The sequence below is a fragment of the Ursus arctos genome, unplaced genomic scaffold (assembly GCF_023065955.2).
Source record: "Ursus arctos isolate Adak ecotype North America unplaced genomic scaffold, UrsArc2.0 scaffold_17, whole genome shotgun sequence".
Lineage (NCBI taxonomy): Eukaryota > Metazoa > Chordata > Mammalia > Carnivora > Ursidae > Ursus > Ursus arctos.
The window spans coordinates 56322863-56350065 of NW_026622841.1; the positions used below are offsets into that span (position 1 = coordinate 56322863).

Below are 27203 nucleotides of genomic sequence, written 5' to 3' on the forward strand. Positions count from 1 at the left end.
GATGCCTCTTTCTTGACCTTTTGCAACTCTAGCTCTTGGCCTCATAGTGGGTATCTGGTTAATATTTGGGGAAACAGAGTTAGGAGCAGTATGTATGCATAGTGGGTAGCAGATTCAGGACAAAGAATCAGGTAAATATTGTATTAGGGTTCACTACAAAAACAAAACTGATAGGATGTGTATAATGTGTGTGTGTGTGTATATGTGTATATATATATATATACACACACATATATATTTATTTTATTTTATTTTAAGGAATTTTATTTTTATTTTAAGGAGATTTATTTTAAGGAATTGAGTCCTGTGATTCTGGTGGCTGGTGAGTCCAAAATCTGTAGGGTAGGCCAGCTGGCTGGAGACTCAAGGTACAGTCACATTTCAAGTGTGAAGGCCGTCTGTTAGCAGAATTCCCTTTTCTTCTGGGGATGTCAGTCTTTTTCTATAAAGGCCTTCAACTGATTACATTATGGAGGGTAATCTGCTTTACTCAAAGTCTACTAATTTAAATGTTAATTTCATCTCAAAATATCTTCACAGAAACATATACAATAGTGTTTAACCAAATACCTGGGTACCATGGGCTAGCCAAGCTAACACGTGAAGTTCACCATCACAAATATTATTGGGTTTATTGTTTGCTCTTTAGGTAAGAACTCCAGGGCATCAAGAATAATATTGTGAGTGGAAAATGCTGTGTTTCATACACGTGATCTCATGTGTTCCACAAATATTTATTATTTTTACCCTTTGGGGAGACTCCTTGGCCCTGCAGAGATTTCCAAAATGTTCAGGATACCATCCTGGACCCCTAGGAGCTTCCAGTAAACAGGGAGGAATGGGATCTGTACAAACAGCAGTGTGTGTGTGTGTGTGTGTGTGTGTGTGTGTGTGTGCGAGAGAGCCAGCACCAACTCTCTCATCTTTGCAGCAAACTCCAGATTCTCTATGTATAACTTGGATATTTTACTTTCTCCTCAGTTCATCGTTTTTACCTTCATATCCTTGCCAACCCCTCAAACTGGAAAACAAGCGAAGGGCTCACTGAATAGTAACAATGTCTGGGCTTGAATGCTGGCTGCAGCCCATAAAGGCAGATGTTTACAGAGACCTCTTTGCCTCAGTTTCAAGAACAATTGCACCTTCTTCTAGGCAGGAGGACAGTGACATAATTGATAACAGATACGTGGCAGAGTGGTACCTGGTACCCAGCTAGCCATCAACACTTGATTAGTGTTCACTTTGGTTGTTAAGAGTCATCTTCCCTTCCAGGTTTTCATATTCAAAAGAAGAGCATTTTCCCAATTGTCCTGACCTAAATGTTGTAGGTCCCTCTTCCTCCCCTCCTTATCTTCTATATGCAAATATTATATATTTGGCAAAGAGCAGAGAATTTTCAGATCCTTTATCTCCCTTCTCATCAGAATCTAAAAGTAAGCTTGATGAAAGTATAATTTTGCTCATGGAGAGTAACTGAGAAAATAAATAGATGTTGCATCAGAGAAAAGATGTGTGAAGTTACCTACATGACAGAATGGCTGTGAGGATATTAACATATCAATGTCAAATCACTATGTTGTACACATGAAACTAATATAATATCATATATCAACTATACTTCAATTAAAAATAAAAAAAGAAAGAAACAATGTGTGATTCCAAAAAGGTCAAACAAGCTTACAGTCAGAGCACCCTGAATGACCATTTCGCTTTCTACCCCACCCACACCAGCATGGAGCTTTAGGTTTTATGACTGCTAATCTGATAAGTAGAGAATAGTTTCTGGATGGTTAATCTTTATTTTTACTTATGAAATTGAACATTTTCTTTGTCCATTCATTTCCTACTTGGGGATTGCCTAGCTGTGTTCGCTCATTTTTTAAAGATGATTTTTCTAGACCATTTTTAGTTTCACAGCAAAGTTGTGAGGAGGGTACAGCCGTCTCCCCTTATCCATGGGAGATACATTCCAAGACCCGCAGTGGATGCTGAACCACAGATAAGACTGAACCTTGTATATACTATGTTTTCTCTTACACACACATACTTATGATAGAGAAGAACAACGATAACTAATAATGAAATAGAACAATTATAACAGTATACTGTAATAAAAGTGTGAATGTGGTCTCCCTCTGAAAATCTTATTGTACTTACCCTTCATGATGTGAGATGATAAAGTGCCTACATGATGAGATGAAGTGAGGTGAATGACCTAGGCATTGTGACATAGCTTTAGGCTACTCTTGAACTTCTGATATGTCAGAAGGATGATCATCTGCTTCTGGACCACAGTTGACCATGGGTAATTGGAACCTCGGAAAGCAAAGCTGTGGATAAGGGGGGAACTACTGTAGAGAGATTTCCCATATACTTTGTGGCCCCACACATGCATAGTTTCCTCTATTGTAAAAGTCCCTCACCGGAGGGTATGATTTTTAAAATTGATAAGCTCTGTTGGGACATCATAATCACTCAGAGTCCACAGTTTACATCAGGGTTCACTCTAAGTGTTGTATATTCTATGGGTGTGGACAAATGTATAATGTAACGTATCCCTCATTACAGTATCATACAAAGTATGATGCTGCCCTGGAAATCCCTGTGGTCCACTCTGTCATCTCTTCCCCTGACCCCTAATCCCTGGCAACCACTGATCTTAAATAGTCTCCATAGTTTTGCCCTTTCCAGAATGTCATGTAGTTGGAATCATACAGTGTGTAGCCTTTTCAGACTGACTTCTTTCACCTAGTAATATGCATATAATGTTCCTTCATGTCTTTTATGGCTTGATAGCTCATTTCTATTTAGGATTGAATTATATTCCATTGTCTGAATGTATCACAGTTAATCTATTCACATACTGAAGGACATCTGGGTTGCTTCCAACTTTTGGCAATTATGAATAAAACTGCTATAAACGTCTATGTGCCAGTTTTTGTGTGGATGTTAAGTTTTTTACTCCTTTGAGTAAATACTAAGGAGGATGATTTTGGATTATATGGTGAGATTATGTTTAGTTTAATAAGAAACTGCCAATCTGTCTTCCAAAGTGGTCATACCATTTTGAATTCCCAGTAGCAATGAATGAGAGTTCCCGTTGCTCCACATCTTCACCAGCATTTGGTGTGGTCAGTGTTCTGGAGTTTGGTAATTCTGATAGGTATAGTAGTAGTATCATACAACCCAGTAATTTGTTGTTCTAGTACCGTCTGTTGAAAAGACTATCTTTGCTTCATTGTATTGCCTGTGCTCTTTTGTTAAAGATCAATTGACTATATTTATGGGGATTTATTTCTGGGCCCTTTATTCTGTTCCATTGATCTATTTGTCTAGTGTTTCATCAATACCATACTGTTTTGATTACTGTAGCTTTATAGTAAGCCTTAAAGTCAAGAAGTGTCAGTCCTCCAAATTTGTTCTTCTCCTTTAATATCAAGTTGGCTCTTCTGGGTCTTTCGCCTCTCCATATAAACTTTAGAATGCTTGTCAACATCCACAAACATCCATTGTGTTGAATCTATAGATCAATTTGGGAAGAACTGACAATATTGAGTGTTCCTGTCTATGAACATGAAATATCTCTCCATTTATTTAGTTCTTCTTTGATTTCATTCATCAGAGTTTTACAGTTTTCTTCATGTAGATCTTATACTTATTTTGTTAGACTTATATCTAAGGCTTTCAATTTTTGAGGTGATAGTGTAAATGGTGTTGTGTTTTTAATTTCAAATTCCACTTGTTCATTGCTAGTATATAAGAAAGTGATTGAATTTGTATATCAAGCTTGTATCCTACAACCTTGGTATAATTGCTTATTAGTTTCAGGTTTGCTTTTTTTTTTAAATCAATTCTTCTAGACTTTCTACAGAGACAATAATGTCATCTGACAGCAAAGATAGTTTTATGTCTTCCTTTCCAATTTGTATACATTTTAATCCTTTTCTTGTCTTATTGCATTAGCAAGAACTTCTAGTTAAATGTTGAAAAGGAGTGGCGAGAGGGAATATCTTTGCCTCATATCTAATCTTAGTGTCTGCTCATTTTTTCGCTTTCTTTCTTTTTTAATATATTAATGCTTTCCATATTAAGATCATTAACTGAGTCATATTTATGCCAAATATTCTTTTAGATTGCAGTTTAAAAAATTATGTTTATAATACTTCTTGCATAAAAAAGCATAACTTTTATGTGTTCAAATCTATCAGTCTTTCTCCTTGTGATTTTTAAAAGTAAATCTGCATTTTCCTTTCTCCATTTAGGAGAAATAGAGCCAGAGCCCTCCCACCTCAGCCTCTCCACAGCATACCACCCACCAGATGACTTTGGCACACTGCTTCTGAAAAACTGCTGATGGCAGAACCAAGAGAGGTGCCATAGCTTGAAACTCAGGTGGCCACATGTGGGCTAAGGGAATAATTGTTTGGAGGAAGTTCAACTTCCCAGAATATTTACCCAAGAAAGAATTTTTTGCCTTAAAAATCCCTTCCACCAGAGCTATGATGGGTTGGTTCTGAAGGAAAGTTTTAGTTCAGTAGAAGAATACAACATTTAAGATGTGTGTGTGGGAAGGTATGGAGTGGGCATCAGAAATGAGAGACAGAGTAAATTATAAACCATCGAAAGGGGGAAGGGGGCCTTACCAGGGCCCTGGAAAACTAAGTAATCTTCCTAGTTCCTGTTTTTAAAAACCTAGTTATGTCATTCAGTGAAACAGCTGTTATTTAGCTTAAGTTATAATTTGCATATTTAAGTCTTCCACGTGAACCGGGTGTAAAGTGGTGAAAGCTTATAGGTAATTTAGATGTTTATGGGTCTGTGTAAAGTGTTGGTGCTGCTTTCTAATCGAGAGTCCTTTCTATATTCAGAGCTGAAAAACTAAGGAAGGAAATGAGGCTGGTTGGAAGTTAACACTTCCTTTTTAAGGATAATAGCAACCCAGAAAGAGTTTTACAGGCTTGGGGAAAGGAGTAGGGTGGCCAACCAGCACAATTTACCTGGGACTGAGGGTTTCCCAGGATGCAGGACTTTAAGTATTAAAACTTGGACAGTCCCATGCAAACTGGGATAGTCAGTCAGTCATCCAGGTTTGCTGGTCATACACACACATACACAAATCTAATGTAATCTTCCCCCAAAATAATGCAACAGCCTTTCTATAACCACTTTGACAGTATGAAACTGCAGGTCTCAGAGATTCAGGAACTTCTCTAAATTCACACAAGCAGGGGATGAAGGCGCCTCGATTTAAACCTTGTTCTGTCTGCTGTCAGGTGCTCTTTCTACCCTACCACTCCTGAGATTAGACGTGGTGCTGACACACTCACTCTCTCATCGACTCACTTAAACACCTTCAGAGTGCCAAATATGTGCTGTGTTAAGGACTGATTACAGGTGATTTATGACAGGTTCTGTCACATTGGCAAATCAAGCAAGTCAATGAATAATAATGAGAGTGATAGTTCAACAACAATAACCACAATAATAGAAACACAAAATGCAAGAGTTCCAATGTAATTAAACCCTTAAGGCAGCTCAGTTAACCATTAAACTAGGTACTGAGATCTTCTGCGAGGCACTTGGAATTAGGGGATTGTTAGCATTAGGCTCTTCCTAGTCTAGGACAGTGTTGGGAATTCAGAGAGAACAAAGATCTCTGTGCCTGTGTCTGTCTGTCAGTCTTTCTCTCTCTCGTACACACACACACACACACACACACACACACACACCTCCTGATTGACTAGGTTCAAACTCTATCCATCTTGATCATTGTCCCCCTTACTTGGGGACTGGGTTTCATTGCATTCACAGTTCGCTGACTCTGGAAATTATACTCATTTTCTTAATCAGAAAAGTAAGAAAAATAAAACAGAAGTACTAAACTTCAGACAGTTAGCAGCATATGAGGGTTGCCGATTTATTTGTTTGCCTGTTTCCATTGTGGACTCTATGCCAGTGGATGTTCTCTGTCTCACTTGGTTCCACGCCCAGTGTCTAGCCCATAGTCAGCATCTACCATTTGCTGAATGGGTATGTCAACAATTAAAAACAGGAATTCCTGAAGATATAAGAATTGTTTCCAACAGCTAAAATCAGTTTTCTAGTTTGGTTACAAATAATTTTAAAGCACACACACACACAAAGTCACACACAATCTCTTTTAAGAAAAAAGTATATCCTAAACTCTATAGCATGACTCTTAGCAATTACAGTGAAACTCACATGAGCGGTGGGAAAGAACAACCTACTGATGGCCTAAGAAATGAAAGTGAGTTGGGTTCACTTTGGGCTGAATCATTGTAATTTCATTTCTCAGTTTTACAAATAAGCAACGAGAGAGAAGAGGACTGACTGGGTTACATACTGTTTATGGGTTTTGGGAGGCAGTCTCCCTGCTGAATCCATTCATTTATATTTTGTGGGAAGTGTTAATACATATCTTGTATCTTCTTTTAACTCAACCCTCTCAGCTCAGCCATGGGTTGGAAAGACTTTAGAGGCTGATGGGCAGGAGAGTCTGTGAAGAGGCCAGTTAGGTGAGGAGGGGCTCAGTGTGGAGACCCAGGGAGGTATGTTTGGAAAATCTAAAAATTGCCACTTACCGCCATTCCTTTGTGAGAGCCCAACGGAAGCCTCCCTTGTTCTAATTTTGGGTGATCTTGTTGTTCTTGAACATTTCTGAGTACTCCCATTCAGGTGGTAATGGAGAAAACGAAGAAATGGTCTTGACCCTTCTCCATTCATTTGTCTGAAGAGCTGACAGCTCAGTCACTTCTCTGGTTGCCATTCCTGAGCTTCTAAGATATGCCACCATCCTTTCCACGTGAAGATGAAGACAACCAGAGTGGCTAAGGGGGAACAGTCACTCACAGAGGACTGTGTATCCACTTACCTACCATGCCCTTCACCATGCTGCCCCATTCCAGGTGCGTAGGGACCATTCTCCTTTCCACGATGGAGGTTCCTTCTGTTCTCAGGTGTCCCCAGCAACTCAGAATCCCTTTTAGGCTTCTTTCTCCTTCTCTGAGTCTGTGGATGAATTGTGGGGCCCTTTCAGTTCTGCTTTCCTAAAATCCCTCAAATTGCTGGCTTAACTGGTATGTCCAGGAGTTTAGCTTCTCAAAATGTGTTTAAAGGGTCTGAATTACAAATAAGAGAGAGCAGCATGTGCTAGTTAGAAAATATCCAAAACTAAAGAAGGAAGGAAGGAAGGAAGGAAGGAATGAAGGAAAGAAAGAAAGAAAGAAAGAAGAAAGGAAGGAAAAGAAGGAGGAAAAGAAGGAAGGAAGAAAGGAAGGAGGGAAAGAAGGAAATTAGGAAGGAAGGAAAGAAGGGCTCAGAAAATGAGATATATTAAAGGGTTATTTAACCAATATTGCAGACCCTAAAGTTCCATAAAAGAAAGATACGATTATTAAAAACAAGGTTCGTAAACATTTTAATTTTTCTTTAACTGGCCCTCGAGCAGGCCAGATGACTCACCGTGGCCCGCTGAGATCAGCCTGCAGTCTGGGGAGCTGTAACACATTTGTGTGGCTTATCCTATTTAATATGCAGACCCAATTTTGTGGCATGTGATTCTCACAGAAACTTATCTACAAATTTCTCTGTAAGTCTACCTAGTATCCACATTTCATCTACCACCTAGGCAATACACATGACTGTGCACCACTAAACATACCCTAGCGAACCACCATCACTTACTCACTCCCGAGGGTGAAGGGATGTCAGTTGCCTCGTCCCTTCAATGTTGCAGCTCCACTCCCTCTATCCTGGCAGAGATGATTTTTCTGTTTCTCTCACGTATTTCTTCGTTTCTTCCTATGCATGTTTGTGCACAAATAGGCAGGCTTTACATTGGTTCACTGTTTGTGTTTATTTCTATGTGATTATACAAAAACGGATTTGCTGGATCAAAAAACATGACTAGTTTTATGGCTTTTATTGGCTTTTGCTAGGTTTTTAAAGAAAGAATGGGATGGTTTTCCCAGTCACTTTCTAGTCACTTGGTAGACTTACTCCAAACACTTGTTGGAGAATTCCTCTTTTCATTGAAAAGACGTCACATTCAGAACCTTCTGAGATGCAGCCCAAGGACGAGTATCCAGGCTCAAGCATCCATTCCATGCACAGCCCGTGGATCCCAGGGCCATATCATGCATGACTCGGAGACCACAAAAGAGTAGTCTCGTTCGAATAGCATAAGAGGCCAAAAATCCTGCTGGAGAAAAGTCCTAGCTGAGATAAAAAACCATTCATTCTTAGTCGCTTTTTTTTTTTAAAGACATTACTTCGCATTTTTAAACCCTAATAGAACGGAGATGGTCCTTGGTATAATCTATGCTTACCTTTCATAGAGATAGATAATTCCATCTTCAGATCTGTTTGGACTCTGACTTGTTGTAAAGGGGATTTAATTGTTAATTCCTTTATTTATGTTGAGGAAATGCTAAGAGAAGCCTAAGCAAGTATGTAGAAGCTGAGGGGAGACTTAACTAAGGAGGTGAAATGTGAGCGGGTCTCTGAAGGATGATGGGTTTCACCAGGTGCTCAGAGGAGAAGCTGGATTGGGCAGGATCTCACAAGTTGTCCTGAAGAGCTCGGATTTCGTCTTGTTTGGTGTCACTGAAGACTTTAAAGCAGCAGAAACGCAGGAGTCTGAATTAGTACAGGTGTTTGACTTTATGAAGATCTCATTCAGAAAACTTGCATGTTCTAAGAACTAGGATGATCGGTAGGGGAGGAAAGGGATAAAGAAAGGGGGGGTAATCAGAAGGGGGAATGAAACATGAGAGACTATGGACTATGAGAAACAAACTGAGGACTTCAGAGGGGAGGGGGGTGGGGGAATGGGATAGACCGGTGATGGGTAGTAAGGAGGGCACGTATTGCATGGTGCACTGGGTGTTATACACAACTAATGAATCATCGAGCCTTACGTCGGAAACCGGGGATGTACTGTATGGTGACTAACATAATATAATAAAAAATCATTTAAAAAAAAAAAAAAGAAAAGAAAACTTGCATGTTCTATTTTATTTTATGTCATAAGTTCTCAGTTATGTATCATGGAATGTTGATCACTGCCTCAGTTATATCAGAACCTCTTCATACGCAGAAAATTCCAGAGGAGTCAGGACAGGCCCTTAGCACAGTAATCAAAGAGTATAATAATAGCATTCATAGAGAACATTGTATCTTTAAAAGCTGAGAGCTACCCAGGATCTTGTCACTCCCAAAATATATGTCATTGTGGTCACCATCCCTCCTTCCTGGGTGAGAGCCTTATGCATCACCTTGGGGTGATCATGGGGACCAGGTGTTTCATGAGGCCGGTTTTAAGTTTCCAAAGGTGACCTGGCTGAGGAAGGCGTGTATACCCATGAAGGGGGTCCAGTTGACAGACTAGTACTGTTACTCTATAAAGCAGAGCATCTGACTGACCAGAATTTGATACAAATGAGGTGATTTTTTTTTTTAGAGTGGGGGTTGGGGTGGAAAGAGAAGTGGGGGGGGAGGGAGAGAGAGAATCTTAAGCAGGCTCCATGCCCAGCATGGAGACCCATACAGGGTTCAATCTCTCGAAACTGAGATCATGACCTGCGCTGAAATCAAGAGCTGGGTGCTTAACCAACTGAGCCACTCGGGTGCCCCAAATGAGGTGATTTTTAATGGAACTGGAGGTGGGGAGAAGGATAAACAGACGGGTGATTCTGGGGGCTTGGAGGAAGAGACGTGAATAAGGGATTGTCTTGGGAGAGCCTAGAAACCACACAAGCATCCCAAACACCTAGGCTAGTGGAGAAGAGCGCGGAAGGAGAAGAATCCTGAAAAAGGGTAAGGCAATGGAAGAGAAATTTCGTCAGCTCATTTTTGTCTGGGGATGGTCCTGCCCATGGTGACCCACTGAAAAGGCTTCCATTCTGGTTTGATCAGCTTTTGGGAAGTGAGAAGAAAGGCCAAAGACAAATGACTGTGCACGGAGACTCAAGCCATACTGCCAGGGACAGCAGAGGCGTTGGGCAAGGCCGCTGCAGGCAATGGTCGCGGGGCAGCTTTACCATGATATGTCTCTGCAACTGTGTTGCCCTTGCTTTCTGCTCAGCAAATCTGAGAACAGGGAGGTATTGTGACCAGGGCTGGGTAACTCTGGGTGGACCTCTTTTCTCACTGCTCACATAAAAGGCTATCCTTACTTTGGATACTAAACCAAGGACAGATGCTGATACAATAATCTGCACATTGAATAAGACCCGAATCTTGTCCATGGCTGCTTTTTGAACAATGTAGTCCAGATTTGTGTAACTCTCCACAAGCCTGTATCTGGCTAGCAGAAGACCCTGCTGCTCTGGGGAATTTAATTGCCACAGTTGTCAGTTTGGGGGCCTGTCTTGACTCTAGAGATGTAGGATCTTTCTCTCCGGAGGTCTTGATTCGGAAGCTCCCACTGCATGGGGCTACGTGGGTGCTAGGTTGCTTCAACATGGCTTTAATAGAAACAAAGCCAGATAATGAAAGTGGGTGGTCCACCAGTGCAACGGAAATGTCATTGACCAAAGTTGGCAAGTCGGGAGAGAGGCCTGAGAGTTTGGGATCAGGGATGAAGTTTAAGTAAAAGCATGTTATTTCTGATCTGAAACGCCAGTGGATTATTCAGGTGGATATGTCCAAAAAGCTGACATGTCTATAGTAGCAAAAAGTGAAGTCATCTCAGCGGTTGAGGTTCACTGGGCTATATGGATGGAGAAGAGAGAACAGGTCCCACAAGACTTCCCTGACTGTCTCAAGCCAGAGCCTCTTTTTATTTGCTGGTTCAGGGAGGATGGTCTGTGTGGGGAGCTACATATTTCTAGCTATACTTCTGAGTGTTGGGTGTCGGCCCAGGCAAATTATGGCGTTTTCTATACTGAGCAAGGCAGCTTCCTTTCTACAATGCGTGTTTCCTTTTTCAGACAGGGACCCATCTGTGTTGGAGGGAGTTATAGACCCCTGCTTCTAGAACTACATATAGAAGAATGAACTCAGGGCTGAGGGTTAAGAACTACATGGGAGTTAGTCGAAACCCTCACATTAGGAACTGCAGGAGAAGGTGGGTTGCAAAGTTAACTGTTCCTTCTCATCCGCACAGTTATGTCTCGGCTTCATTTCTGCGGGGATCCTAGAGTGTCACAGAACGATGGACTGCAGGCGGACTTCAAAGTGCGCCCATATAGAGGACCTCAGCTGGCAGCGTCCGCTTGGAGATGAGGAATGGAATCCTCAGGGACGCAGCCAGCCGTAGGGTCTCCCCCCACGGGGAGATCCTGTCCTCCTTACACTCCACGGGGCATTGCGGCCGGGCGGGGGTGGAGGGGCAGATGCCAGAGGGGGGCTCAGCAGAGCGGGGTCCGGCCGCTGAGCGGGTCTGAGGGAGGAGGCACTCTGCCAGGGACGCCGCAGGTCCCGGGGGGCGGCCCCGGGGGGGCTGACGCCGTTTGGGGGCGTTCCTGGGAGCTGGGGGCCGCGGAGGTTAGACCCGAAGCCCCGGGAGGAGCCGGCCGGCGGCCACGTGACCGACCGCGGCGGGGCCGGCGGCCCAGAAATAGCAGCGGCGGCGGTCCCGCCAGCGGGCTGCCGCGAGCAAAAGGCGGAGACTGGAGGCCGCTGGCTGGGCGCGGGCGCGACGCGGCCCCGGCCCCGGAGGATGCTGAGCCCCTGCCCGGTTCGGCCCCGAGCACATGATGGCGATACGCGAGCTCAAAGTGTGTCTTCTCGGGGTGAGTCCTGCGCCGCCCTCCGCCGGGGACACCCACGTCCGTGCGCCCCCTCTGCCCCCGCGCCCCCCTCGTCCATGCGCCCCCTCTTCCCAGCCCGGCGGCGGTCGGGTGCGAGCCTGCCCTGGAGCTTGTCACTCGTTCGCCCAGCCGCCGCGTCTCCCGGGATCCGCTCGGGCCTCCGGGGGCTTTCTCCTTCGCCTTTGATAATTTCCTTCCGGCGGAAACTTTTAAGTTGCTCAGCCAAGGCTCCAGATCCTTTTTGCCCCCGGGGGCAATTGGTTTCTTCACTTTTTTTTGGGGGGGCGGGGGGGGGTGGGAAAGAAAGCCCAGCCGAGGGCGAGCCAACGCGAGGGGGTGCCCCGGCTGGAAGGTGAAGGGGTAAGTACTGGAGAGCTGAGCTCCTCGGAAACTTCCGTGCTCCGGAGAAAGAAGGCAGCATGAGAAAGTCCTCCCGGATCCCCGCTTCCCCTCCCAAAGTGGGTCTTTCTGAGTCTGAGGAAATGGGAAAGAAGCCAGAAACACAGATAGAAACAAATACCCCAGCCCTTCGCCTCGGCAGCCCTGTCAGGTGATGCAGGACAGCCTCTGGAAACCCGCCGCAGAGAGCTCAGATAATAATAAGGGTCATTTCCTTTTGGGTGCCCACATCAAATTCCAGAATCTCTTCTTTTGAAAGAGCTGGTTTTAAGCCGTGTTTCCAGCAGCCTTTGGCATCCGTATTGAGCGTACTGCCCCTGGCAAATCCGGTCTCCCAAGAAAACTATTTCCTACAAAAAGAGCAGCAAAGGGGTAGTAGACCTGTTGTTATTGAAAAGGCATGCTAACTGGACTGTCAGGAGGGATGCAGAGACGCTCATAATGAAGAAATGATTCCAGGTTAGGATTGAATTGTATCAGACCAGCCAAGTGTCTAGGTTCCATCTAGGCTCCTTTGGAACCTTTGGCTGGACAATGTTCTTGACTATCTCCCGTCACTGCCTTTTGCCAGAACTGTTATTTACACTAGATTGTCTGGTTCGCCTAGAATTCCAGAAGACCTGGTGAAGGCGCTCCCTTTGCTGTTAGCCTGGGCACAAACTCCCTGGTGTGGCCACCCTCCTGGCTTGCTCAGCCAGAGCTGCGATCTGCAAAGGATCCTGTCCTGGTCTTCCTCTGTTGCAGGGGTGGATTTCACGCTCAGCCGGGCTTTCCAACATAGTCCCGACATAAATCCCAGGCATCTCATGTTTTCCTTGTGAGGGGTCATTTCAGCCTCATGGAAGGCCCCAGAGACTTAGAAGGAATGTTGTGTCCCAAGGAATCAAGGGCAACTTTGACGTGTGTTATGTGCCCGGGGATCGGCCTTGGGAGTAAATGAAGTAGGAAGCGTCCTGTCTCCTTGCCCGCTGCCCCTTGCCTTCTCCCCTGCCACCTACTTAGGTGGCACAGGCCTGCCCATCACACGAATCATCTTCACTGTTCGGGGACGAGTCTCTATAGCCTTCCACAAGGAAATGGATCACTCTCTGTGCGATTCTTGGCGAGGTCTTCCGTTGCCTCATCTGTACAATGGACATCATAACATCTTCCCTTTTAAGGCGGAGGATGACACCAGATGATCTGCTATGATATGTGGTACCATTTCCTGCTAACCTGTGATTCCAGGGTGACAATTAGCAAGCCTGGGAGATGAGATAGCTGGAAGAAGTCCCTTCACTTCTTTTCTTTTATCTCTAAGAATGAAGCATACTCTTTTAGTGGCTTCCTGGAGATGGTGCCTCACCCTTGTTTGCTGGGTCTTTGCAGTGGCTCTGTTAGTAGGAGATTGGCTTGCGAGGAAAGAGCCCGGCCAGAATGAGAAGGTATTTCTGGGCAGATGGAGACTCTGACGTTTCATCCATGGAATACGACATCTGTGTCCTTCTGTTGTTTTGAGAGAGGCTCTAGGTTTTTGTCTTGTTTAGGTCAGAGGGCCAAAAACCTTGTCACCCACACTGAGTAAAATTTGTTAAGTCCTGTGGTTTGGCCCGCCTGTCCTGGGCAAGATGTGCGTGATAGGCTGTATTCTCAGCTGCCCATCCATATGGGGGGTTTCTTTGAGTGAGATAGCATTTGAGGGAGGTCAAAGCCACTTTAACCACCTTGGGTTCACTCTTGATTTGAGAAAGAACCTTGTAGGTAGGTGACTAAAAGAAGGGATCAAGGCCAAGTCCAAAAGTCCCCTCAAAATTTTAGCAGGAGCCCCGAGCTCCTTTGTTCTCTGTGTTGGGAGGTCCATCTTTTCTGGATGCAGTCTTGCATGTGGCTAGCACTCAGCTTCCTGTTTTTCAGCCACCACCACATCTTCCTGAAGTCTCAGTATGACAGAGATCCTACGAGCTATGCCTTCTGTTCCTGTCACTTTCTTTCGGGCCCCTTTGGGAAGGTGATGGAGAGTGTGGACCTCCTAACTGAAGTCTGGTTGTCTCACTGGGGAGTGTGAGGGGCTAGTCTTTTTGTGCCCGGCTCTTTGCCCTGATGGCTCCGTGGTTAGTTACTCGAGGATGCACTTCCCGTTTGAGGCACCAGGTTGTTTGAGGCATGGACAGTGCAGACCTTTATGCCTCTTAGCTGTGGTCTGTAACCTCTGTGTGGTGGGAGGTTCCCGCCAGGAGGGTCATTTGCAACAGGTGGAAGCCAGAGTAAGAGTAAGCCGGAAGGCATATCCTCTCCACCTGTACCTGTGCCTTCCAGGACTCTGAGTTTCAGCGTGTCTATCTTATGTCTTTTGGTGAGCGCTCCCAGATGGAGTCCACGACAGTCTGTGGAGCATTCTCTGAAAGCTTTGTGCTCTTAGAAAAATCAAGGACTTAAGAGCTTTGTGTTTATTTAGGCTACCTGTTATAAATTCTTGGCTCTCATTATTTTCATGGGTGGACTTCCTCATGTTTTCCCTAGGCCTCAGTGAATGCCCTTTCCTGGGATATGGCAGGCCACCTGTGGAGGCCAGCCATGCAGGACGGTGTGCTTGACAGGGTCACACACTGGGAAAGGGTCCTTATTAGACACATGGGACTCAGGAGTCTTGTTCTTGTCAATAAAGTACCAATCATCCCACTTTGTAATCTGAACTAGTATTATGAAACATGTAGCTTAAAAACAACCCCCTTCAAAACAGCAAAGTATGTTAAAAAAAAAAAACCTAACAAAAACAATATCGAGGCAGCAGCTGTTCCGACCCCAAAGGTGGAAAGCTTCCCAGTATGCGTTTTTAACACACATCACCACGTGGCAAAAAGCAAGGGGAGAGAGAGAGGGAGAGAAGGGAGAAGAGGAGGGGTAGGAGGAGGGGCAGAGGAGGGGGAGGAGAGGAGCTTTCTTTATTTTATTATTTCCTCTGGGTGTGTACACTTAAGAACTGTTTCCGGATGGAATCCCAAAGAGATTTATATTTGGACTTTTGTTGTCTTGACGACAGTTTAGAGATATCTGCCACTTCCTCAACAACTGAGTGTCATGGTTAAAAGACAACCAAGGGTGTCCTGCTTCTGGGAAGGAGCTTGGGGAAGCCTATCCTTCTGGCCTTTGTTAGAATCTGTGTGATGGTTCTTCACGGAGCAAACACCTGGGATTTGGTGTGACATCTGGGCAGTGGAGACTTCAGAAGTGTGCAAGGCCTTCACATGAAGGGGCTGTTGTGATCCCCAAAGGCCCTAGGAGCCAAGGGTGGGACAGATTTTGCTCACAGTAAGCAGATCAGTCAGAGCCGTGGAACCTCAAATGGACCGTTTTGAGTGATAGTGAGTGTCCTGTCACCAAAAGTATTCATAAGGTTATATCAATCTGTTAGGGTCATTGTGGAAGGAAGGAGTGGGTAGAATGGGGAGGACTGGGCCAGGCAATCATTAGAATTGCTTTCCAAGTCTGAGATTCTAACATGTTCATTTTCAGTTGTTCTCAGAAACCAGCATTTCATGGGTGGGGGCTGGGGGGGGAGGGTGCAGACAGGCTAGAAACCTAATTTTCCTTCCTTCCTCCCTTCCTTCCTCCCTCCCTTCCTTCCTCCCTCCCTTCCTTCCTTCCTTCCTTCCTTCTTTTCTTTCTCTTTCTTTCTTTCCTTCTTTCTTTTAAAGATTTTATTTATTAGAGAGAGAGCAAGAGCAGGGCGGCAGAGGGCGAGGGAGAAGCAGACTCCCCACTGAGCAGGGAGCCTGAGGCAGGGATCGATCCCAGGACCTCAGGATCATGACTTGAGCCAAAGGCAGACAACTAACCGACTGAGCCACCCAGGCGGCCCAAACCTAATTTCTTTCTTACCAAACTTGATTCGTCTATTAAATTGAACCCTTTGTGGAAAGTGTGGTTCTGGCTTGAAAATAAATATAAACGACATGGTGGGGTGTCTTCCCAGGAGTGCACAACACATGGTAACACCGAGCACCCAGGTCAGGTGGCTGGAATCCACCAGGGTCTCTTTGTTCCTCTTTTGTTCAGGGTCAGCATGGCTGCATGTGTCCCTCAGCTTCTAGAGCTCAGTGCGTCTCTGGATGTGCCTCAGAGTCCCTTGCGGAGCATTTTCAAGCATCTCATGGTCCCTCCCCATCCCTTGTCAGGCATGTGGCCCCCACCCCTTCCCCTGGCCCAGTGTCGCTGTTCTCATGAGTGTGTTGTATCCTTCAGGGCTGCTCCAAGGCCACTGCCGTTGGAAAATACAAAACTTCACATATAAGATGCCAGGACATGAAAAGATTTTGAACTCACGAATTAGAAAAGGTCTTCAGATTTAATTGTGTCCAACAAGTGAGGCTACTTTTAGTGCTTGCGCGTCTATGCAAATATTACACTTTAATTTATCTTTGTTTTTTTTTAAAGATTTATTTATTTAAAGAGAGGGTGCGCGTACATGCGAGTGTGAAGGGGGGAGGGGCAGAGGGAGAGAAAGAATCTCACGCAGACTGTCCACTGAGCGCGGAGCGACTAGCAGGGCTCCATTCCATGACCCTGAGATCGTGGTGACCTGAGCTGAAAGCAAGTGTCGGCGGCTTGGCTGCTCAACCGCTTGAGCCACCCAGGTGCCCTTCATTTATCTTTGCTTTTATAATTTCCAATACTTGCTTGAAAATGAATAAGCATTCATTCACTCAACCATTTATCCTGTGCTGCTTTCATGCCAGGAGCCGTGGGGGCTGCAGGTAGACAGGACAGCCGCGATCCTTATCTTTGAAGCGCTCTGTGGTTCCTGGGACAGGGACACATCAGCAGTGAACTAAATGATGTCACTTGGATTCCTGCGACAGCACCTGCCACAGAGCCATGCACAGCAGAAGTAGTAGAGCAAGATGATGACAAATACTAACTGTCGTCCATCTTGTTAGATGTGAGAACGGGTGAGGGACAGAAAGTTTTTGCATCAAGTAGGTTTTGAGCAGCTGCTGGACCAGCTCTGTGGAGACAGGAACAGGGAAGGCGGGGCTCTGGTCCCTGCTGGTGATGGAGAGGTTCCTGGTTGGGCAGGAAAGACAGGCATGTGCACAGGAACCAGCGTTCCTGGCCACGGTGATTAGGGGGATGTTGGACGTGTCCGTGGCATAGTGGGAGCCGCCCAACCCAGGAGGGGCTGGGAAGGAACAATCTGGGAAAGTCTCTCCAAGAGGGAAGGATTTGAACAGTGCCTCAGAGGACACTTTGACAAGAATGGAAAGGTGGGTGTGGACCCCAGGCACTGGGAAGAGCAGGCGGGGCTGCGGATCTCACAGTATTTTCTGGAGGGCTGAGGTGGCTGGAGGGTGTGGGAGACAAGGAGCGCAGCCCTTCCACTCCCAGGCTGAGCACCGTCCTGTTGATCCCACTATCTCCCTAGCATGGGGTCTTTTACTTTTAACTTTCCTTCCCCTTGTTTTATGTTGAAAAGTCTCAAATTCACAAAATGTTTGAAAGAGTAGTACGATGAATGTCTGTAGATCTCTCACCTAGAGTCAGTGGGGATGACATTTTTGCCAGTCTTGCTGTATCTCTCTTTCTCTAATGTAATAAATAATACTATTTCTTTTTCCTGAATCATTGGAAAGTCAACTGCAGACATTATGCCACTTGAATCCTAAATACTTAAATATGTATCTTTCAGGAGAAAGGACATTGTCCTGCACACCTGTAATACCCCCAGAATTGAACACAGATGTAATGGTATCGAGCATAATGTTCATATTTAGATTTTCCAGTAGTCCCCAAATGTCCTTTATAGCTGTTTAAAAATCCACAGTAAGATACCATGTACTACATTTGCTTATCACGTCTGTCATTTAAACAGTTCCTCTCCTTTTTTCTGCCACGAATCCAGGCCACTTGTCTTGCAGAAAATCCCAAGGTCTTGATTTGTCTGATTGCTACCCCCTTGCTCCTTCTGGGTCATGCATTTTGGTGAGAAGACAACACAGTTGGTGTTGATCTTGTTTTGTAGGTGTTCATGTATAGTAGTAACATTTTCTTTCCCATTTACCTCTATGGTACTCATTCAAAGAGTATCTCTTAGCTTCTACAAGTGCCAAGTTGTGGTATGTCGGAGCAAAACAAAGGGCTTTGACCTTGTGGAGCTTACTAACATTTTAGCAGAAAGGTGGGAAAACAGATTCTATGGCTGGTTAGAAGGTGGTCCCAGAGCTGGCGGAGGGGCGCAGGAGCTCCGGGAGGCGCGGAGCAGGTAGGTAGGTTGGTGGGTGGGAGTGCTCAGTCTCCGGCGGAGACCAGATGGGGCCTCTGCTTTACCTGTGGGTTGACTTTGGTTTTGCAGCGTTGGTTGCATGGTGTGGCCACTGAGCTGCTGAGAGTCGTGTAGCTTCTGAGGACCCAAAGTTGTCTTTCTTGTTGCCTCACTTTGTTAACAGAAATACGGAAAAGAAATGGAGGATTTCACATCAGGGTCACTGAATCTTCTGTTCTGGTGAATCTTTTTCTGATGTATTTCCTGGCTCCTGTGGCCTCAGACCTGCTCTGACTTCTTTGGAGGTCATGAACTTGGCTTCTGCTTGCTCAAGATTTAGCCCAAAAGGTAGCCCCAGGCTGCTTTCAGTTCCCCCATACCTGGGGGACCTGTGGGAGAGCAAGCAGAACCTAGGGGAAATCATTTCCCTCCTATTTTCTCTACTCTGAACAAAGTAGCAGAGACCTGGATCCCTTTTTGTCAACAGTATTTGTTTTTCTAGAAGAAAAAAGTACCTGCATTATCCAGTATCACTTCCTTTCTGCTCTCCTGGAGTCAGTATTCTAACTAGGACCTGCTGGTAGAATGCATAGTCTTAGAAGGTGCCTCTGTCAGAGACTTCCCTGAAAGGGAAGCGAGAGGGAGAGGGAGTGGTGGGGAGAGAGAAAGGAAGAAAAGAGAAGGGGAGGAGGGTTGGGGGAAGAAAGGGAGCGAGAGAGGGAGAGAGAGGAATGCGTGTGCAGCATGCATGCTCTGGCCTGAAGAGTATCATGAAAGTTGCCCACTGGCCTCTGCTGGCAAAGGGAAAGAGCAAAGTGTTCCTGTGGGGTTTTTTGGTTTTTTTGTTTTTTCCTGGTCAAACTATTGGCCACGGCATTTACACTTACGGCAAGTTTAATTAAGAAAGTCTTTTTTTTTTTTTAAGGAAAAAAAAGCATAGCATCAATACTCCATACTTCATAGACTTATCTTTCATTTCCAGAGCTAAAATATTTTCTGAACTTTTTCATAATAATCTTCTGAGGCGATTTCTTCCTTATAAAGTAATACACGCTCATCTTAATTAAATTTTGAATCTAGTTACGAGGTGGGGGCAGTGACTGAGTAGTGAAATGATAAATGCTAATTTTTGTTTAAGACCACAAAGACAAGGGATCCAGGACGATGCCTTTAGCCTTATTTCTTTATAATGATATATAATTGTACAAACTTGCCGCAGTCTTGTTTCCTCCTGTTACTGGGAAATCCTGCAGGTGTGAAGAAGTCGGCCTGCCCCCTTCCTTCCTTGTGCTCCTGGTTCCCCTTCTTGTAGCTCCTCTTCTTTCCCTGTCTTTGGTGTTACATTCAGATGACCGCTCTTAATTTTCTGGTCAACATCAAGTTCACCGTCTTGCTCTATGTTTTTTTTTTGTTGTTGTCTCTGTTCTTTCCTGCCCCACAGGATAATTTTCTTCCATCCTCTTAATTTGTTTTATTCTCCCCACCTCTCATCGATGAATCATCAGACTGTCCTTCTTGAAAGAGGCATCCGGGGCTGAGCTCTTAAAGGGAATGTTTCTAACCTCCTCTTTACTTGCTCCCCCACTGCTGAGTGGGGGAGTGTGTGCTGAGCTGAGCCTGGTGACCTTCCCTTCTGCTGCCAGTGTAGACCAGAAAACCCAGCCAGACTTACCCTTTGGAGAATAACGCAGGCAAATGGGGATCTGTGTAAAGTGAATGAGGGTTTAACTGAGGGCCGTGTGCGTTGAGAGAGGAGTAGAGCTGCTCACTGGAGTTGTGCCACGTGGCTGCTAGGCTATAGGCACATAGAACAGTTACACAGAGAGGAGGGGACAATGTCCTTGAGTTTATAGGCCAGCAGTGTACTTGGTGTGATGGGGCACAAATGGGAATCAACCCCAGGTGACCCTGTGGGATGTCCATGATACTTCATGGCCCTGTGTTCCCAAGGAAGGGCTGGGAAATTTGGGAGAGGCCAGGGAGGGCGTGTGAGTGCCTGCTGCGGAGTGGTGTAGGCCCAGGGCAGAGGAGGGAAATGTGGAGGGCGTGAGTGGGAGAGGCAGCGGTTACAATATGCATTCATTAACAGGAAAAGGTTCTAGAAAGACTCATTTGTCGAAGTGGTGGTGATCGCCGTGGGGCGGGGTCTAATTTGCACTTAAAAACAACTTACTCTTTTTCTTCCTTGGTTTATTTAATAAGCTGGCGTTGCTTGTGTCAATAATTTAAAACCTATAAAAATTTGCTTCAGGGCCAAGGAGATGTTTGGCGGGTAGAGATCCCTTTGGTTGTTACTGGCAATGACTGATAATTTGATAATAAAACGGGAAAGTAATTTTGGTTAGACTGTGAGAGGCCCTTGAAATGTGCAGGTTATGCCTTTGAGCCATGAGAGGCCAGGTCTGTCCTCAGCGGGACACACACTCAGGAGCTTATCAGGCACGCTGTATTCTTATCTGCGCACGTCCTTGTTTGGTCCCGTTGCGACCTCTGCGGCATCAACAACTCCCACTGCCCCACCCCTCTCAAAGCCAGTCTTTCTCGAAATGGGGTTTTGGAAAGTTGGGGGGTCTGTCATTCTGTCACGTGGTGACTGTAGCTTTCTGTGCCTGTTCATTTTTGATGCTGTTCTTTAAAAAATAAATAAAATTACATCCTGTGTCAACTTCAGTGCCCATAAAAACTGGCTCATGAGACAAGAGCCCAGGCAGTAAGGACAGAAATAATGCACGGGGCCACATGAAGAGCCGGTAATCCTGTGACACGTCACAGATATTTACCAGGCACTGTGCCAGGCTTGGGCATACAGCGGGTAACAAATCTGACCCACTGTCCTGACCTTGTGAAGCCGACATTCCAGCAGGAGTGACCACTGCTCATAAATACCTAGTCCTGGTGATACCTGCAGTGGAGAGAAAGATGGCGGGGGTGGGGGTGGAATGGGGGACCCTGAAAGTGCTGCCTGGGGGCAGTAAAGTAGGGGCTTGAGGAAGGCTTCACTGAGAAGGCCTTTGAGTAAAGACACGGAGGCAATATTCCTAAGTTGGCAGAGGGGACCAAAGGCTGGGGTGGGAGGGGCATGCCTGGTGAGTTTGAGCGCCAGCGGGCAGGCCAGTGTGACCAGAGTGGAGTGACCACTGTGAAGGGAGCAGGAGGAAGTTTGGGACCTGAGTCTTTTGGGTGTTGTGGGCAGTGTGGGAATGGTGGCGTTTCCTGGGCATGTGGTGGGGTGGGGGGGCTGTTGGAGGTTTGGTGCTGAGTAGTAGCAATGGTCTGACCTCCCTTTTCTGCAGATGGCTCTAGCAGCTGGGTGGAGGGTGGACCATAGGCAGGGGAACTGGTGGAAGGCCAGGTCACGGTGATTTCCACCAGGATGTAGCAGCCTAGGCTGCATGTGGGGTCCCACTCAGGCTGTTTGAAGGTAGAAGTCAATACTTTGCCGACAGATCATGTATGGAGTAGGAGGGAACCATACCATCACATGGTGACAGCATGCTGACTTCAGACTGCTCCACAGCCCTGAGCTATTTCAGTTTAGCAGAGCAACATTATTCATCACAGTAGACTGATATTCATCTGAATGTTGTTGGTTTTATAGTTTATCTTTTTAGTTTTAACATTTATCTTATAGTTCCAGAATAGCATGAGCAGTTCGTATGTACTTTCATTATGTGTGTTTATTTACACTATCATTAATGTCTACATTGGGATCCATGGGATTGCTTTTCCCCTTAAAAAAGCCTATGGAGTCTTAAAAGATCCTGAGAAACACTGCTCTAACCATTAAAGTTGGCCCTGGGTTAATGGAGCTGTTGTCCCTCATGAAGTGTCCAGTGTTGGCATGACTGTGGGCAAGGAGGCTGTATTTCAGGAATCAGGGTCCGCTGCAATGTGGAGGTGTGTTCTTAGCTATGCCAAGTGCTGGCCCAGGATGCTATTCCCAGAGGAGGAGGCCTCAGCCATGCAGTCTTGCTACTTTTTCTGGTGTGATGCAGCTCACGGACAGCCTTGAAAATCTTAGACCCTTTCATAGGGATCCCTGTATTCTGTTGTGTATGTGGCCAAATAATGCATTAGGCTTTTTAAAGAGTGTTCTCGTAAAAGCATTATTTATGTAAACTTGAGAATCATGAACTCAGTCATTTAAAGATCTTCCAGAATAATTCAGTTTAAAAGGAACTAGTAATAAATATGGTCTATAGATTTTTTTTTGTCTATAGATTTTTAAAAGAAAGATCTTTATTTAAACAGACACGTTGTATTATTTGTAGACCTCTCCCTCATAGGTTAATCTTAGTAACATAACCTAATACGTACTATTGCACAATAAAAATAGAAATATTTAACAAATATTGTTATGATTTTGGTTGTATGATTTACTGATTTGAGTATGTTGCTGCTGTTGATGTGAATTGTGTTATTGCATATTTCACTTCCGTCAGCCCCGCGCTTCTGACTTGTGAATCACCACTGTTGTGTCACCGCTAGCCAGATGTGCACATCCTTGTTCTTGTTTTTTAGCAGGGTAGTTACAGACACTCGGCTTGTGTCTTCATATGTCCTTGGCTTCTTCCTTACAAGCACTATAATGGTTTATAATTGCCCCTACCCCTAATCCCAGTGGGGTCAGTAATAGTTGGGAAGGATTGGTGCACAGTCCTGGAACCGAAAGTAAAACGTACTCTGTTCTTCCCCGATCAAGAAAGCACTTTAGAATGACTTTGATTAAGAAGGCTCGCTCTACAGATGAGCTTGGATCAGGCTGGTGTATGTGTATCTCCCTAACCCTAACAGCTGACACGTGCTACGTCTAACTCATATGCCACGCACCGTCTCAGTGTGTCAGTTATCCATTGCTGGGTAACAAGCCACCCCACACTGAGTAGCTTGAAAGAACAAGGTATTTTTTCTCCCAGTTCTGTGGTTTGACTGGGCTCAGAGGGTAGCTCTTGCCTGGGTTTCCTTGCTCATACAGGCCCGTGGTGGCTGGGGCTGGAGCCACCTGCAGGGTGTGTCGCTCACCTGTCTGGTGCCTCCGCTGGGGTGGCGGGACCCGCTGGGGCTAAACCGGTGCCTCTCTCCACGTGGCCTCTCCACGCCGTTAGCGTGGGCTTCTCTGGAGTCTGGAGTCTCAGGGGAGGCAGACTTGTCACCTGGGGGCTGACTGTTTCCAGAGCGAGTGTTCCAGGAGCTTCTGGCAGAAGCTTCTTGTGACCTAGCCTCTTAGAACCCAGCTTGTCATTTCTGCCGCGTGTAATTGATGGAGCGAGTCACCAAGGCCAGCCCAGAAGCAAAGGGAGGAGATTTATGCTCCACCTCTTCATGGGAGGAATGCCAAGAATCTGGCCGTCTTTAATCTCCCCAATTGAGTAAGTGCTTTGCATACATCATGGCATTATGGGACTTAAGGGTGAGTTCTGTTACTGCCCACACCTTGCTGATGAGGGGACTGAAGCTCAGGGGTTAGTAACATGCACAAACACTTACTGCTAATAAGTGAGGATCAGAACTAGCTTTGTGTGACTCCAGAACCCAGTGCCCTTAACTACTTCGCTGGGCAGCAAACCTTGATCGTTATTAGTCACAGTTCCTTGTTCACAGCCCGCATGCAGTGATGACAGAGTGCCACTGGTTCAATAGAACGGGATTATTAAACAATAAAAGGTTTTGTGTTTAAAAAGTAATAATCACTGAACCAGGTTTGAAGTATGTCCATGGAAGAAAAGGAGGCAAATTCCCACAACGTTAGGGTCCGGCCAGGTGTTTGGGGAGGTAAGACGACTGATTCTCACTCCTGCGAATGTATTACATATGAAGAGGCAAAGTGCACTATCAGGACCTTGATGACAGTAGGGAGGTTCTGACACGTCCCCAGCTGCTCTAATGCACGATGACAATGACAGCAAAGCGACAGCGCTTTGTATGGTCGCAGTGTGCGGTCTGTGTACGGGGCATGCTTCCTGTCCCTGATTTGCAGGTGTGAGGCCCTGAGTCTTGGGATGTTGACTGCTTTGGTCCAGGTCCAGAGCCTGTGGTGGGGGGAGCAGCCTGGAACCCATGCTTTCTGGCCTTTTCCCATTTCCTGGCTCACATGTCCAGGAAGCAGCGTTTTACTTTGGTCCGTTTATTCCTTTACTCTCTCCTTGGATGCCTGTTAAGCGCTATGTCAGGAATGTCAGTTTGCAAATTGTGATCAATCAGGAAGGCCAGCCTGCTAGATGGGTGGGGCCTGTTAGATGGTAGAGGTTTCTGGCTCTGCTGGTACAACTGTCATCAAAACTGTGCCGGCCTCCTGCCAGGCAGTACAGTGGAGCGTGGATACGCCTCTGGGCAGGGAGACAGGAGGACCTTTTCTGTCTTTGCCATTTAACTAACTCACGTAACTTCTGGGGCTCAGTTTCCTCCTTTGGAAAATGCTGACTATTTGCATAAGTAACCCTCCTAACAGGGAATCCAGCCTGGGAAATCATAGTCAGAAAATTCTCTTACCTCTTCCGCCATGAACCATTTTACATCCTGATAACCTCAAGGCTTAGGGGGTTTGAATTGATTGTTTCTACCAGAGGATGCCAATTTAGAATTTTCTTTAATCTTCTCTGCTACAGGATCTGTAAGACGTGAGTGTTAAGTAATAGCTTTTGATTTACTCTGTATTGTAGAACTTCATTATTTTTACTAACTTGACCAAATTTATAACATACTTGTTAAACTTTTATATTGAAATAAATATTCATATAAAAAACTGCACAGATCTTAAGTGTAGTGCAAAATGGATTTTCACCAAAGGAGTAGACCTATATAACCACACACACGCAGATCCAGAAACCGTGACCAGTCCCTCAGAAGCCCAGCCTGTTCCTCCTTCCTGGCACTAGCCTTCCAAAAGGAAAGAAAAAAGAAAAGAGAAGCAAAAAGAAAGAAAACTAACCTATTCTTCTGACTTCTAACACCATACGATTACAGTTGACCCTTGAACAATGTGGGGATTAGGGGCACTGACACCCTGCACAGTTGAAAATTCATGTATAACTGTTGATACCTCCCGAAACTTAACTGTTGATAGCCTACTGTTGACCAGAAGTCTTACCAATAATATAAACAGTAAATTAATACCTATTTTGTGTATATTATATAATGTATTATCACAATAATAATAAAGTTTTCTCTAACTTCAGAGAAAAGAAAATGTTATTAAGAAAATTATAAAGAAAATAACATTTATTGTACTAGAGTGTATTCACTGAAGAAAATCTGTGTGTGAATAGACTCACGCAGTTCAAACCTGTGTTGTTCAAGGGTCAACTGTATTTTCGCTCATTTTTATTTTATTTATTTATTTATTTTTAAAATTTTAAAAAGCGTTTATGTATTTCAGAGAGAGCGCAAGTGGGAGGAAGGCGTATAGGGAGAGGGAGAAGCAGACTCCCTGCTGAGCAGGGAGCCCAATGCGGGGCTCTATCCCAAGACCCTGGGGTCATGACCTGAGCTGAAGGCAGGTACTTAACCAACTGAGCCACCCAGGTGCCCAATTTCACTTGTTTTAAAATTATAACATACTTACTGAAGGCTTTTCATTAGTTTAAAGTAATTATACTAAAGTGGTGTTGTTTAATAGAAGCTCCTGGAACAGGAGCCTCCCAGCTGGTGGGCGGGGGCTGCCGTCCTGTCACGGGTGCAGGGACTCAGGCTGGCCTTGGCAGTTGGAGCTGAGCAGACTGCAGCCACCTGTGTCCATGTGTCCAGTGCTACACAAATAATATCATTTCCCATGTTTGCTGGGATATGAAGGAGGTTGGAAAGCAATGGAAACCTATTTTAATAAATTAATTAAATGGGAAGCATTATTAGTTGTAGATAAATAAGCCTTTTAAAAGTGTTCAAAGGTGTTTGAAAGCAATTCTGTCAAGTATTAAAAATACTCTTCCTATTTTTCATGAAGAAAACCTTTCTGTGAAGAAAGCCTTTGTTAAGATCCATCTTCCTTAAAGTTTTTCTCCTTCCTCCTCCTCCTCCTCTTCTTCTTCTTCTTCTTCTTCTGTTTTTTTCGAAAGAGAGAAGGCACATGTGAGAATGGTGGGGGAGGGGAAGGGAACGAGGGAGAGAGAGACTCTTTAGCAGGCTCTGTGGTCAGTGTGGCGCCCAACTTGGGGCTCGATCTCACAACCCTGAGATCATGACCTGAGCCAAAATCAAGAGTCGGATGCTTAACCAGCTGAGCCACCCGGACACCTCTTCCCTAAAGTTCTTTTTAATGACTAGACTTAATACATACTTGTAAAGAATACAGATGGTACAGAAAGGTTCCAAAATGAAAAGCGCAAAGACCACCTTCCTCTGGTAATGTCTTATGTTTCTTATGTAGTTTTCTAGATACGGTCTGTGCACATGCAAGTGTTCTTTTCCTGCATCTTTCACCTAGAGGTAAACCTTGACTATCTTTTCTTGTCAGGATGTATTGATCTACCTCAGTTATTTTTTTTTATTTTAATTTTTTTTATTATATTATGTTATTCACCATACAGTACATCCCCGGTTTCCGATGTAAAGTTCAATGATTCATTAGTTGTGTATAACACGCAGTGCACCATGCAATATGTGCCCTCCTTACTACCCATCACCAGTCTATCCCATTCCCTCACCCCCTCCCCTCTGAAGCCCTCAGTTTGTTTCTCAGAGTCCATAGTCTCTCATGCTTCATTCCCCCTCTGATTACCCCCCTTTCTTTATCCCTTTCTTCCCCTACCGATCTTCCTAGTTCTTATGTTCCATAGATGAGAGGAATCATATGATAA

General features: G+C 45.1%; 1 protein-coding gene across 1 annotated transcript in view; it reads left to right on the top strand.

Moving 5' to 3' along the window:
- Nucleotides 1-11550: 11550 nt before the first annotated feature.
- RAB31 (RAB31, member RAS oncogene family) overlaps nucleotides 11551-27203 on the top strand; it is a 126548-nt gene continuing 110895 nt past the window's right edge. Inside the window, exon 1 of the mRNA XM_026495985.4 lies at nucleotides 11551-11756. Coding sequence (XP_026351770.1) covers nucleotides 11718-11756 — 39 coding nt within the window. The 5' untranslated portion in view covers nucleotides 11551-11717. The remainder of the gene's footprint in view (nucleotides 11757-27203) is intronic.